This window comes from Atractosteus spatula, chromosome 6, assembly GCF_055471065.1.
Source record: "Atractosteus spatula isolate fAtrSpa1 chromosome 6, fAtrSpa1.hap1, whole genome shotgun sequence".
NCBI lineage: Eukaryota > Metazoa > Chordata > Actinopteri > Semionotiformes > Lepisosteidae > Atractosteus > Atractosteus spatula.
Genome location: NC_142711.1, coordinates 20556446 through 20571654, shown reverse-complemented (window position 1 = coordinate 20571654; position 15209 = coordinate 20556446). Strand labels below are relative to the sequence as shown.

At 38.6% G+C, this 15209-nt stretch overlaps 1 protein-coding gene across 1 annotated transcript; it reads left to right on the top strand.

Annotated features, from left to right (window-relative positions):
* Nucleotides 1-688: 688 nt before the first annotated feature.
* On the top strand, nucleotides 689-9823 carry LOC148832656 (patched domain-containing protein 3-like). The gene is made up of 4 exons (XM_088919345.1): nucleotides 689-1447; nucleotides 4570-4691; nucleotides 7084-7229; nucleotides 7436-9823. The coding sequence occupies exons 1-4, from the start codon at nucleotides 728-730 to the stop codon at nucleotides 9127-9129; spliced, it is 2682 nt and encodes an 893-aa protein (XP_088775471.1). The 5' UTR covers nucleotides 689-727; the 3' UTR covers nucleotides 9130-9823.
* The last annotated feature ends 5386 nt before the right edge of the window (nucleotides 9824-15209 follow it).

The window sequence follows — 15209 nt, the reverse complement described above, 5'->3', positions numbered from 1 at the left end:
TCAAAACAACAAAAACAACTATAATAATAATAATAATAATAATAATAATGTTTTCTCCAGACGAAGGTTTGATTTCAAATGTGATTTGCACTCCTAATGTAACACAGAATCCCCGTACTTCTTAATTTTATGGTGATAGCTGGTAATCTGATTTAGTTTTTATTTATATTACTTACCTTACCTGTCGATAATGTCTAAAAAATAAATAGCACGACCTGTTATACTTTCTCTCAAACTTCATCTCAGGTCTTTATTTTTTATTTAGGTTGGTCGTCCTTATATCCTGCACCATCAGGCCAACTTTGCAAGACCAATGTCAGCAACTGTTAAGAAAACACCATCGTTTACTTAGCAAGGAATAATAACGTGTTAAGAGTTTCTGTTCGATATATACTGTATATAGTTTCTTTGTTGAACGAGTATACCGATAAGACAAAATCATGAACTAATTTGTCAGGCACCGAAGAATTAAAGAACGCTCTTGAAAAAGTGGTTAATTAATAACTCAGGTTCAGTGCAGATCTGCAGCAGCCTACGTCAGTATATGCAAATAACCTATGTGTATTTCTGAATCTAGCGTCTGATGCTCTTGTCCTTTTAGCTTCAGGACAGAAATGTTATCAGAAGCTTAGACATTTTATTCCAAATTTTAGGGAAAATCTTTCTGTCATCTGCTAATTTCAAAAAACTAATTTCGAAGACTTTGCACCTCTAGCCTGAGTTGAATATGGCTAGATGTCATACAAACTGTATAGAAAAGCCCGTTTGCATCGGCTTTGAGAAGTTAGGACGTTTTATTGGAAGAAATCCCTGGTGTTTTTTTGTTATTCCTTTGCTGATCTCCGCTGGACTGGGAGGAGGTTTTTATTTTCTGAAAGACCGAGAAGCGAATGATATTGAAAACCAGTTCACTCCCGTGAACGGACCTGCAAAGACCGAACGGCTATTTGTGCAGGACAATTTCCCTCAGAACTATTCTGAATTTTCTAGTCAAAGGCTGTACACCGAGGGGACATTTGCTTCCTTCATCGCGGTTTCAACAGGGTCGAGTATTTTAACAAAAGAGGCATTTCAAGAAATACTAGATTTAGATGCTGAAATCAAACGGATGAGCGTGCGTGCGGACAACGGCCAGTTTAATTACGCTCGTCTCTGTGTCAGAACGAAGCAGAAGTGTGTTTCCAATGCAATATTAGACATTATAGACTATAATGCCAGTAAAATCGAAGACATTCATCTCACGTTCCCTATTTATATTTTAAAGAGTGGTTTTGTTTTTCTGGGATCCACAGTTGGTGGAGTGGTGACGAACGGTAGTTTAGCAGAAAGTGCCAAGGCAATAAGACTTTTTTACTATTTAGAAGAAAACGACGTTTCGGGTACTTTGTGGCTCAATGAATTTCTGAAAGTGTTTTCCAACAGCTCTACACATAGGAAGTTTATCAAGGTAAGTGAAAAACTTAAAAGCTGTAGCTGCCCGACAATATCTCTTTACCCCCCACCCATAGGAAAAGACTATTAAAATGTGAGTCTCGGTGCTCAATGTCTGCTGCTCGTCACATTTCCTGTCAGTGTCAAATTATTAAATGTATAGACGTTACATTCAACACACTCGATAAAATGCGGCGCAATACTCGCACAAAATGTTAGATTAAAATTTGAACGTTTAAAAAATTGCGTTTTGGATGAAAACAGTCTAAAATACGTACCAGTTATTTAAATTACGTTTAAGCGTGGTTAAACCTTTATTGAGCTAAATAAAAGTGGAAATACGAATTTACAGGGTAATATGATCAGTAACCACAAATACAAAAATATGTACACCGCCTATGGATTGAGACAGCAAACTTTGATGGCTATCATCTCCTGTCAGAATTTCGTATATTAGCAGTTCAGGGCAGCTGTGATAACTGATGATATGACAAGTGAATGAACATTTATTGCATACAGTTAGTCAATGGGTAACAGCAGCAAAACCTGATAGTTCGTGATCCATCAGAAAGGATACAATTAGGTAATAATAAAGAAGTTCTCCGGATCGTTACATCAGTTAATATTAAGTTTTCTTTTACCTGGTAATAAAATTAAATTACAGTTATTTGCTTTTCATTCGAGGATTTGTGTGTCAGAAAAGACTGTGATCCGATAGCCTGTCATTAACTTCTTTCTACATTTCATTATTTAATGGGCAACTGTTATTAATCTACCCTCTTTCGTACAGCAGGCTCCTCTTAGATGAAACAAAAAAAACGATACAATTTTCAAATGGTCTTTTTTTAAGAGAGGATAAGGGGGGGATATTTTTGTAAAATTGAAATAATCGATTCACTGCAATCATTCTATGGAGATTGTCCTCTAATAGACTTACTACACTATAAAATATATTGTACTTGGTCGGTTTGTTTCTTAATCCCATTGAAGATAATCTGATTTTTTTTTATATTCACCATATGATTGATCGTGAATTCTGTATCAAAAGATCTCAAACCTGCACCACCTGATTCAAAGTCTCGGCCTTTATTGAGCCTATAAAATCCTATGATATTAAATTGCGTGACAAGATAAATCATCGCATCAGAAATCATAAAAATGACTGGCAGGTATCCAAGGGGGCAGATTCGATTGTACGTCGCGTTATTGTGAGCCAAGGCACGAAAGCCTCCAGTTGGCCTGAGTTTCACAAATGTCGTAGTTCTGAGAGTCTATGTGTTGTGATAGTTACGATCAACGTGAGAGACAGTAGGATTTTTTGCTCAGTCGGTGTGCAGCGGATTTTTTAAAATCACGCCATAGAAAAAATAATGAACCGAAATAGTTAACCGTATTATTTCAGTGAAGTACGAGCTGGTACGATCGCCCAAGTCCTCGTTACTTATTTGGTTGCAGTCTCCTCTACCAAAAGCCCTGCTACCATACCCGCCTCTGATCATTTCGTGTGATCATTTCTGTTTTTTAACCAACATTTCTCTCAGTGGAAGCCTTTGCGCGTTTCTAGTCTACAGAGCGCCAAATCGACCTACTGTACGTCTGGAGAATCAATTAAAAAAAAAAATCCGAATGAAGTATGGCTAAATTAAAGATTGTAATAAAAACTACCAGGGAACAGCAACCGCTTATATACAAAGGGGGACCATCTACACCAACTTGATTGTTTTCCCCAGAAAAGACATCTTGGAGAAAAAAGGCCACTACTAATAAGATTAAATAACTTGCACTTAGAGCTCTTTTTTAAAGGATCGTGAGTCCTTTTTACATATTATTTTACATATTAAAATGGATCCTCTTCATCCATCACTGAAGTATAGAAACCACCTCACTTCATAGCAGGTTAGATGCAGACAAGAAATTACTTTTAGAAAAGGAATTAACGGAATGACCCGATTTTTAGGATGACCGGATTGTGCTAGCCGACAGAGAAATCTGAACCCCGGTGTTAACACACAGACCCCCCTATTCTTTTGCAAGTAACAAGTGACTTCATTAGAGAAAAAACGGCGCATTTTGAAGTGCGTTAAGTCACTTCTGCGGCTCTTCTGAAAAGATGCCTACCAATTTATTGTAACTTCAGAAGACACTAACAGCACAATTTTAAAAACGGCAAAAATTAGATCTTGGCTGCTAATTTTTGAAACTTGATTGATATAACTGAATATATTTAGGCCTACATATGATTTAGCGAGTTCATAGTGACACCATTTATATAAAACTTCTGAAAGCTATGTAGTTACAGACTTGTTTTCAGAACTGATTTAGAAGCATTTAGCTCATCTGTTTTATTATTCATCTTGAGAAAACTTTGCTGGAACAATCCTGTCACCAATTTCAGTTTTCAAGGTTGAGACTGCTCTCCAAACTCTCCGTGATTCTGACAAACCCCTGCTGTTGTTTCTTTTACACCAAGAGAGGGGCCGCAGCCGTTTGTGATCATAATTTTCAGACGTAATTCAAAGCTGCACGGGGTTGAATTTTATGCCAGGACAAAAATGAGTTTGATTCAGACTTTACGCACTCATATCAAGAATGTAAGAATGATCACACAGGCTACAATGAATAAAACACAAATACGTATTGTCCTGATTAAATAAGATACAGTCTTGATTCTGGGGTCTCGTGTAAACCAACTGAAAAATACATTCAGCTGATACATTCTGTATAATGATTAATAACACCAGGGAATCATATGTGGTTTATGTACGATTCAAATAACAATAGTCTTAACAGTGTTACTTGCACACTTAAGTTCGGACATTACGGTAGTCATAGTTGTTTTTGTTTTTTAGCTTCGGATATACTGTAACCACCGTCAGCTTTTCGGTTGTATTTACTGTTAAATAGGGCTTAAACGTCCAGGATTTCATGTCTGAAAAAAACATCCCTTGCCAATTAGTAAGTGGGCCATGCGGAACGAAATAAGCCGCCTGTGACTGTTCGCCTTCAGACATGTTAAAACGTTCGTGTGTGGGGGGCGGTGTTTGTGCAGCGTGGCACCACTTTTATTAAAGGGGGTGGGCTTTAGGCTGGACTCGCTGTCATGACATGCAGTTTCATATGACTTCTTCTGTTTCGCAGGTGTCTCCTTTTACTTCTTTATCTAGGCAGGAGGAGTTTGAGGGAAATTCAAAGTCTGTGATCCCCTTATTTTCGATTACATATTTCCTTGCCATCTTATTTTCGATCGTATCTTGCTTGAGGTAAGTGTTAGTTGTTTTAAGGTTAAGAGACTATACGTTGAGGGTTTTTAAACCTATTATTGAGATATTGATATTTTGTGCTCTATGCCCATCCTAGAGCCATGCTATGCTATGAACAGTGTTTAATATGCTGTAAGGCTTTGTGTTGGTATCAAAAGAATTGATGGCTGGAATTTAAAATAAGAAAAAAAATCAGTGTTATTCTGAACCACACAACATTAGGTATCACCTTAAAATAACAAGTCTATATATTTCGTGGTGCTTTTACAATAATCAAAGTTGTTTGATGTCAGAGCATCCTAGAAAACAAAGGAAGTCTTTGTTCCTATGGGCAGGAACGAACCTCCTGCAACTGGTAACAGATAATACAACAACATGAACTGTATAGGAACAAGTAATAGGTTTATTCCATGCTGAAAAGAAAAGAAAGAAAACACAACGTTTCGGCCGTGGAGCCTTCTTCAGTTGACACCTGAAGAAGGCTCCACAGCCAAAACGTTGTGTTTTCTTTCTTCTTTTTTTCAGCATGGAATAAACCTATTACTTGTTCCTTTGCAGCCTACGCATGCTGACACAGCTCCCCACCTGAACTGTATATACAAGTAAAGTTTAAAATGGGACCATTCGTTCCATCTAGTTTGATTGTTTGCTAGTAGCAAAGAGATATGAGCATCGTATTCACTCACATCTTGAAAGGAGCCAGGATATCAGCTTTAACAACATGTCTTGGTAGCCTGTTGCACACTCCCACAACCATTTTATACTTTATACTCCCTGGATGGGAGACCTCCTGGAAAAAACTAAGGTTGCTGCTGGAAGAGGTGTTAGTGGGGCCAGCAGGGGGTGCTCACCCTGTGGTCTATGTGGGTCCTAATGCCCCAGTATAGTGACAGGAACACTATACTGTAAACAGGCGCCGTCCTTCGGATGAGATGTAAAACCGAGGTCCTGACTCTCTGTGGTCATTAAAAATCCCAGGGCATTTCTTGAAAAGAGTAGGGGTGTAACCCCGGCGTCCTGGCCAAATTTCCCATTCGCCCTTACCAATCATGGCCTCCTAATAATACCCATCTATGAATTGGCTTCATTACTCTGCTCTCCTCCCCACTGATAGCTGGTGTGTGGTGAGCGTTCTGGCGCACTATGGCTGCCGTCGCATCATCCAGGTGGGGCTGCACATTGGTGGTGGTGGAGGGGAGTCCCCATTACCTGTAAAGTGCTTTGAGTGGAGTGTCCAGAAAAGCGCTATATAAGTGTAAGCAATTATTATTATTATACAACAAGCAGTACCTCCTGTCCTGATTGTAGGATCTCATTCAGCTGTTTCTTGAAAGAAACCGGGGTATTGGCTTCAACAACATGGCTAGCCTGCTCGTTCCACAGTCCCACAACAACCCTTTTGAATATAGAGGTGCACCCTGTCCTCAATTTCAATGTGCTTTCCCACAGTTTCCACTTTTGTCCAATGGTTTGTAAGAACAAGCAAGCTTTGGGACAAAGACCTGGAGAGTAGGACAGCAACATTTGATGATTTATTCAGTAATTGGACTGTGAAGAAAACAGACCCGAAAATTGCCATGGAAACCCTAAACACAAATTTCTAAAGAGAGCTAGGACATAGGTTAGGACATTTGTAACATAAGCATCTTATAAGGTTGTTATCATTATGTTGTAAACTGAGGACACTTGTGTCCTCCTGGATGAAGATTTACCCTTTTCAAAGTTGTTGAGACTACAGCCCTAAAAAGACAACAGGAATGAGTGAAACATGATGTTGTGATTAATATATAACCGTTATTTTAACGAGAATGGCACAGTGGCACTGTGGTTACCATTGCTGCCTTGCTGTGCCGCGGCTCTGGGTTCAATTCCAGACCTGAGCTGCTATGTTGGTATGTTCCCTCCTCCTGTAGTCCAAAGACATACTGGTGGGTCAATTGACTTGCAGGAAAAGTGGCCCTGCTGTGAGTGTGTGTGTTTGTATCTGTCTGCCCTGCCTTGGTGCTGGTGTCCTGTCCATGCTGTGATTGCCTCTGAAGTGGAAGATATGGTTAGAAAGTGGATGGATGTAATTCTAATACAAGTCATGAAGAGTTTAGATTAGTACTATAGGGGGCAAAAGCTCCACTATAAAGGTGAATTGATTATGTATACTGAGTGTTTAGGGGGCTGTTCTGTTGACACTTAAAGTAAAATAACAGCAATATTGAAAGAGTACAGTGTTATTCATGCATATTGTTCAAGTAACTTAAAAGGCTCTTGTCAAGCAACTGTCTTTTGAAGAACAGTTTTTGATCCTTTACTAATCTACTTATATCACAAGTCTTTATTAGAAAAAGAAACATGTTGACAGCTACCACTTTTGAGGATCTTTTACTGTTTTATTTTATAGGTTCGACTGTGTAAGGAATAAGGCCTGGGTGGCGTCTGTTGGGGTGATCTCAGCCGGCCTGGCAGTGCTGTCTGGTTTTGGGTTGTTGCTGTGGTGCGGTGTGCCCTTCGCCATGACTGTAGCCAACTCTCCCTTTTTGATCCTGGGTAAGACCGTCCTTATGTCCTTTCATTCCAGGTTCTACTGACCATCAGGGGGTTTGCAAACCTTTTTTCAAAGAAAATAATTAAACGTTTAGGGTGGCATGGTGGCGCACTGAGGCCCTGAGTTTGATTTCTGGGGTGCCTCCACACTGGATAAAGTGGTTTAGAAAACGGCTCGGTGGAATTAAATGCTGACCCATCTTTTCCAGGGATTGGCGTTGACGACATGTTCATCATGATCTCCTGCTGGCAGCAAACCAGAGTTTGCGATTCAGTTGCGGACCGTTTGGCTGGGACATATAAAGAGGCCGCAATTTCTATCACGATCACCACGCTGACCGACGTTCTGGCCTTCTACATCGGTATCATGACACCCTTTCGGTCTGTGCAGTCCTTCTGTCTCTATACGGGCACCACTGTCCTGTTTTGCTACTTTTACAACATCACATTCTTCGGTGCTTTCTTGGCGCTGAACGGAAGGAGAGAAGAGAGCAACAGGCACTGGCTGAGCTGTAGGAAAGTTCCAGAAGTTTGTCCCCAGGGACGCTCTAAAGCCTACAGTCTGTGCTGTGTGGGAGGGGCATATGACTCCCAGACAGACTGTGAGGAAGAGCAGCCAATGAGTCATTTCTTTAAGAAGTACTATGGTCCTTTTCTCACAAACACGTGGACTAAAGTATTTGTGGTCTTGCTGTACGGGGTGTATCTGGGTACTAGTATTTATGGGTGCTTCCAGTTGAAAGAAGGCATAGACCTTCGGAATCTGGCCTCTGATGGTTCATATGTTGTAAACTATTATGACGATGAAGAGAAATACTTTTCCGAGTACGGTCCAAATGTTATGGTGGTTGTAAAAGAAAATCTTGCGTATTGGAATGAAACAATCCATACTGATCTTAAGGCGTGTATGACAGATTTTAAAAACCTCACTTTCGTTGACGGTGCTGTTGTGACGTCCTGGCTTCAGATGTATGAGACAATGTTTAGCTCGGTCGATTTGAATGATAAACATGCTTTCATGGGTAATTTAACTTCATTTCTAAATGTAAAGCCAGAGTTTAAGCAAGATCTGAACATTTCTCAAGGTAACATCTATGCCTCTCGCTTCTTTGTTCAGACTGTAAATATTAGCACAGCAGTCGATGAGAAGAACATGTTGAATAAGCTGAGGGAGACGGCCCAGAACTGTAAAGTCCCCTTACTGGTCTATCACCCTGCATTTATCTACTATGATCAGTATGCAGTCATAGTCAGTACCACAGTACAGAATATCGTGGTGGCCACAGCGGTGATGCTGGTGATCTCCCTCTTGTTGATTCCAAACCCTCTTTGTTCTCTGTGGGTGACGTTTGCCATCAGCTCCGTCATCGTGGGCGTAGCCGGGTTTATGGCTCTGTGGCAGGTTAACCTGGACTCCATTTCCATGATCAACCTGGTCATCTGCATTGGCTTCTCGGTCGACTTCTCCGCGCACATTTCCTATGCCTTCGTGTCGAACGACAACGACAACGTCAACGCGAAGGCGATCGATTCGCTCTTCGTCCTGGGTTACCCGATAGTGCAGGGTGCCGTCTCCACCGTACTGGGGGTGGTGGCGCTGGCTGCTGCTGAGAGTTACATCTTTCGCACCTTTTTCAAGATCATGTTCCTGGTCATCTTGTTTGGGGCGGCTCACGGGATTGTTTTTCTTCCCGTGTTCCTCACCTTCTTCGGGATTTGTAGCAATAAGGGTGAAGTCCGCACTGACCATGATAAAAAGAGCCACTGTGCTACTGGTGGTGATGCCCATGTGACCAGGAAAGGTAATGACTTGGTACCCAGACAACAGATGAGTTTGTCATTCAAGAACCAGTCACCAGAGATGTACACTAATCATGGTGCAGACTTGATGGACTGCCCATGAATTCAGATGAGACTATGAGCTGATCGCCCTGCAGCAAAATTAGCTTCTGATTAACTTGAAAAAGCAAGGAAACTTTTCTAAGTTGAATTCTCGATAGAGACAGGCTGAAAAGTATTGGAAGAGAAAAAAAATATTGAAACGGTCTTTACATAAACATACATATTTGCATCGAAACCTCTTCACGAATTTACAATTTGTACTGTATGTGGTGAAATATTTATATATTTATAATAAACTTTTCATTTTCCAACCTAAAGTTGAAGAAATGCAATCTGTAACAAAGAAAGGTCAGATTATCTTATCATCACATTAAAAAAGAAACATTATGCTGAAGTGATATCTATTCGATAAACATTCCTGTTATAAAACATTTAGGAACTAAACATTTGCTTTAACATTCCATTTAAAGATAGCTGGATAGTGAAACTGGAAGAGCTACTGTATGCGGGTGTTTAAGGATCCTATGATTGCTTAAAACAAAGAATAGAAAAGGCATCCTACGCACTAAGCTGTTTTTTTATAAAGCACTTTGTTGCACTGACACAACTGCTTGTTCTTGGATGCCATCTGAATGATTTAGAAATATGTAAGCACACCTGTTTCAGCCAAAGGATGAAAAGGTGATACTCTTAGCACCAATCTTTTGATAATAGACCTTGATCTCCAGAACATACTCCTGACTAATTTACATGTTTTATTTAAAGCTCTAGATAGTTTTGTGTTCTAAACTTTTAAGTAAAGATGATAACAGATTTATTCGATGCTCTTGTGCTGCATTCACACTGTGTTGTTTCACAAAATATTATTTATAAATTGTTTCTTGTTATTTTAAATGAACATTTAACACTTTTGTTTAATTCTTGTAAGAAAAAAACAAAAACATTAGGGGGTGACAATTCTTTCAGGATACTAATTTACGAGTGATTAAAAGGTCTTTCAATGTGGTTTACATTCAAAATTAGGAGTTTGCATTTTCCATTTCAAAAGAAGGGGTGGTATGTAAATGTCTTATGAATACAGCTGTGTCTTTCAGCAAAGTGCATTATGGGGATTTTGTTTAAAAAAGGAGTAAACAATAACAGCCCTTTTTAAGAATAAAAAACAAATTAACTTTACACCAAATGTCAAGCGTTTGTGTGGCCCAGTAGGTTTTAGATACTGTAGAGTAGCTGCTTAGATAATGTGCAATAGTTTTTGTATCTGAATTGTTAATATTTTCCATAATTTATTCTCAGCCATCATTGAAGTATGTACATTGTTTAAACAAAAATCTAAATTAATGGAAATACGTTTTATGTGTGAACTACCCTTTTGTTTAATGGGTAATAGTACTGTACTCTGTACTTAAATTCAGCAATATGAAAGGCGTGTGCTTTTATGAAGTGTTGCTTTTTTAAAATTACCTGCATGTGCATTATATATGTATTTTTATGTGTGTGTTGTTTAACCCAGATATTCCTAGAGATTTAGTTCTCCTATTTAATGAATGCCTCTAATTCAAAAATTTCAGCTCAAAGGATGTTATACTGTTAGTGGAGTTAGATCACAGTATGTCAACTTCCACCTGTCAGTTTTAAATGAGTTAAGCAGCATCTAGGTTTGTGGAGCATTTTGCTTTGTAACAAAACTATAGCTCAAAACTTGGCCAAGGATATAAAAAAACAAGTAAAGGTTTATTCCAAGCTGAAAAGGGTGACCCGAAGAAGGCTCCACAGCCAAAACATTGTGTTAGTTTTCTTGTCTTTTCAGCCTGGAATAAACCTTTACTTGTTCCTTTGCAGCCTACGCATGCTGACGCAGCTCCCTACTTGAACTACAAGGATATAAAACTTACAGTATGTATCAGCAAAGGACTCCCCAGTTTCCCATAACGAAGCACTATGATCGTTCTAATCTCATTTTCTAACTGCTTACTCCTGGTGAGGTATGATCAGTCTGTTTCCACTATAAATATTTAAAGCCTTGTGTAAAAGCAAATCGATTGGAACCCTGGCAGTTTATTGCCGAAAAGTTAATAAATGAACAATTTTTAAATTTAGTGGCAGAAGTGCCCCAACAGCTATAGAGTATATGAGTTATAAGAGTTACCCAGGTTGTAAGTGAAATCTTCTAGAAAAGACCTTGACTTAGAACAGAAGAAACCTATTCAGTAGTTTGACTGTAATAAACGAGTTATATCTACACGTTGTTTACTGTTAGAAGGATGTTTTCACTCTGCACAGACATTGCACATCTACCATATAGTATGCCTGTATCTTTGTTTTTCTGTCAGTTGTTACTTTCCGTTGTAATTGAATGATGTAATTGATTTTTTTTGTATTTACTTCATGTATTATATGCCCCGAAAAATGGCATCTACTACGTAAATAATAACGTATTTATACAAATAAATGTGTGTTCTTTTACAATATTTCCTAAACTTAGCGTTTTGTGGAATTTAACACTTATGTGTTCTGAAAAAAACCCAACACTTTTCTACCTTTGTAAATTGTCAATAAGTGTTTGCTAGGAAGCAACAGCTGAGCAATGTTGTTTGTGGAATTTGCATGCTACACTACGCTCAAAAATGCATTTTCTACATATTCTAAAAATAATGAGACCTACAAACTGACAACTTATGCAGTTGTAAAAATTTGAGAAAAGGTGACTCAATGAGAAAAACAGTTCACTTGTTAAGAGCATAATTTTGTTTGAAGAACTCAATAACTGAATATCTATGCTGTACATTGTTGTTGAAGATATTCAATGCTTCGTCTGGATACGACCAGTAAAATATTACAAATCAATTCACAATAAGGCTGCATTCATTTATTTAAAAAAAAAGAGATTTGGTTTATACAGTATGAAAATACGATATCCCAGTTTTAAGTGTCTTCACTAACCACTAAAACCGAAGCTGAAAGTTTCTTCTTCACGAGCAGTGCTTTATCATAACATTTACCTAGTATTGCCAGATTATCAGATTTTTTTAAATTACAATTCATATTCAAAGCTTTATTTGAAAATATCACGCAAAACAAAACAGGATTTTAGGATATTAGCGTAATAACACCTGACTTGCTTTACACATCTTAATGATAAAAAAGGGACAGTAATAATCGCTTTAAAAAAAGGCAGGCATTGACGTCATTTTTCTTGTGAACGTCCATGTTTCACTATACTGTACATACATTAATAAAAGCACAGTCAATTTACTCTGGAATTCGAGTTTGCTAAAGGATTTGGAAACCTAAAAAACAAACATCAGCTAATGGATACCTGAAAGCCAAACATCGTATACCTATCACAGCCCTAGTTATTTTGTGTTAGCTTTCATTAGTTATTTTTGTAGCTAGAATTAATGACCAAGTGTCAGAAAATGATTAATGCATAATTTGCACGATACAAAAATCATATTCTGTGCATCATTACTTTATGCTTCCTTTTACTGATGGAAAATTAAAAGGGTGTTAAACTACCTGTATATACATTAGAGGAGATAGACTCATAACTAAATTCATTTACAAAAAGTACTAGAGCAGAAAATCGTGTTTCTGTTTTTGGGTGTTGGTTCGTCCCCTTTAAAATAACTGTGAAACGATACAGTTGGACAATTAAAAACACAATGACAGCGAGACAAGGCTGACTCGTTGACACTTCTTGATTAAAGTTCGGAAGTATTTACTCCTCTATTGGCAACTTCAATTTCATTCTTCTCATAACCTGTATTTGGCTTCGGCGCGTTTGAGCTTTATTTTTTCGCTAAGACGTTGCTCAAAAGATTTGCGGTGCTGGAAAATATAATTTAATCATTAAATAACAACGTACTTGCGTGTTGTCCGAAACATTAAAGTACAAAAGTTAAATACCTGAAGGAGTGCAGCACGTTGCTGCTTTGCAGTGCTTGGGCCCTGGGGTCAGTTTCCTGGGTGCTGTCTGCGTGGAGTTTGTATGTTCTCCCCATATTGATGTGAGTTTCTTCCCACTGCCCATTCTGTCTGAACCATTATCCATACTGGTAGGCTTCTGTAAAACTAGCCCCGATGGGAATGTGTGCGTTACTGTGTTTGTGTCTGCCCTGACGTGGATGGGAACCAGGGTGAGCCCTGCTTGGCTCCTGTTGTTGGCCGGGATAGGTCCCCTGTACCCCTGAATTGGAAGAAGCAGTTAGAGATGGCTGGGTGGAAGAACTGAATGATTTATAAAAGTATCTAAAACGAAGGAGGCGGCAGCACTGCTTAGCTTTTCCGGTATCCTGTACAATTGATACAACAAGCCTGCATTACTGCCACCAAACTTGACAGCGATGAAAGCCAGCCTACGTCCGATTTTACGGAAACCCTACAGGCACCTTGGTACCGAAAGTTAATCTTCATACACCAGCCTTAAGCTTTTCCTCACGTCGATGCTGACAGGAAAAGCTGTCTCCTTTCGAGTTCACATTCCCTAATAAAAACGAATGGCATTTCTCAATTTATTTTTCCTTCTTCTATGCTTTCTTTCACTTCGCCCCTCCCATAGAACACCGACATTCATGAAAAATCAAATGGAAAGTGAAGAGATTACATTTTCCATTCTACAGAACAGTCTTCGGAAGGCTTAGCTTTATCAGACTTTCAGTGTTATGGTGACACGTGTGTCTGGTTTCTCCATTCGACACCACAGGAAGGGTCTGAATACTTGAGCTTTAGGTACAACCACATGGAAAAACACAAGGACTTCAACCTTGTAATGAGGACAAGGAAAAAAACCTGAAGTACCAGAACCTTAATATGTATAATCAAAACATGAGTAGTTATCTAACATTCCTCAAGATAATTTAAATCAATAAACCTGCTGAAGAAGTAATTAGTTCTGCTCAAGCGTTCTTTATATTGCCATTTTCTCCTTAAGACATATCTTGTCAGATTTGCCCAACATTGAGTACAAGAAATATGAAGACTCTCATATTTGATTTATATTTTGGAATGGACAATTAAGGTCACTTGCCTAATTTTACTTACCAATGTACACATGTGCATAACAATCCAAATTAAATTAAATTGTAATGATCAAATCACTTAGAAGTTAAAGAGCTCTAATATCAGTAAAAACTGTCAAGACAATTTGAAATTTACGGATTGCATAATATTTTTGTCCCTCTTCTGCTACAAAATATAGTTTAATCTTTTAAATATCGTACTTATGTATTATTGAAACAAACTATGTCAGTTTGCACTCTTATGCTAAAAACTATTAATCATTAAATAACAATGCACTTGTGAAGCATCTTTGATGGCAATTACTGTTTTGTTTGGAGTGATCTCTTAATAGGTTTGCACTGTGCAACATGGCATACGTTGGCCATTTTTCCTGGTAAAGCTCTGAGAGAGTTGTTGGGGACCAGCGATAGATGGCAATCTACAAGGCTCACCTTTGGTGGTGTATTGAATTAAAGTCAGAATTCTGAATGGAGCACTCAAGCATATTCATTTGCTTTCTGTCAGACCATCCCCATGTGGTATTGACCTTGTGCTTTGAATAACCTGGTGAAATGTGAATTTTCAACCCAATTGTAGATAATTGGGTGACTAGGATTTTCACCTATACTTAGCACAATCCATTTTCCCTTCAGTGTTTGACAGTTGAGGTGGCCTTGACTGGGTACTATGCTGTGTTAGGCTTGTGCCAGACTATTGCATTTAGACCAAAAAGCGAAAAACTCCACAAGATAATCTCTTTCAGCAATGACCTCTTGTCTCTCACCCATATGGGTCTGTATAGACTATTGTCGATATATGCACACTGACATCCATCCAAGATACAGAACTTTGTAGATTACTCAAAGTCACTATGGGCTTCATAATAAAATCCCTAAATCAGTTTTATTCTCACCACTCAGTTTTGTAAGGTGGCCGTATCTGGGCAGCATTTGGGTCACGTGACATACATTCCACTTCTTAATGATCATCAACTTTGAAATTTTCTCGTAACCTTCTCATTATCTAGGCTTCACTACCACTTTATTGGTTGGCCATATCACCATGCAAATTCTGGCTTGAAATTCAATATCTAACTAAAAGAACTTTCAGAGACCGATGTTTTTGCTCTGAAGTCATGTT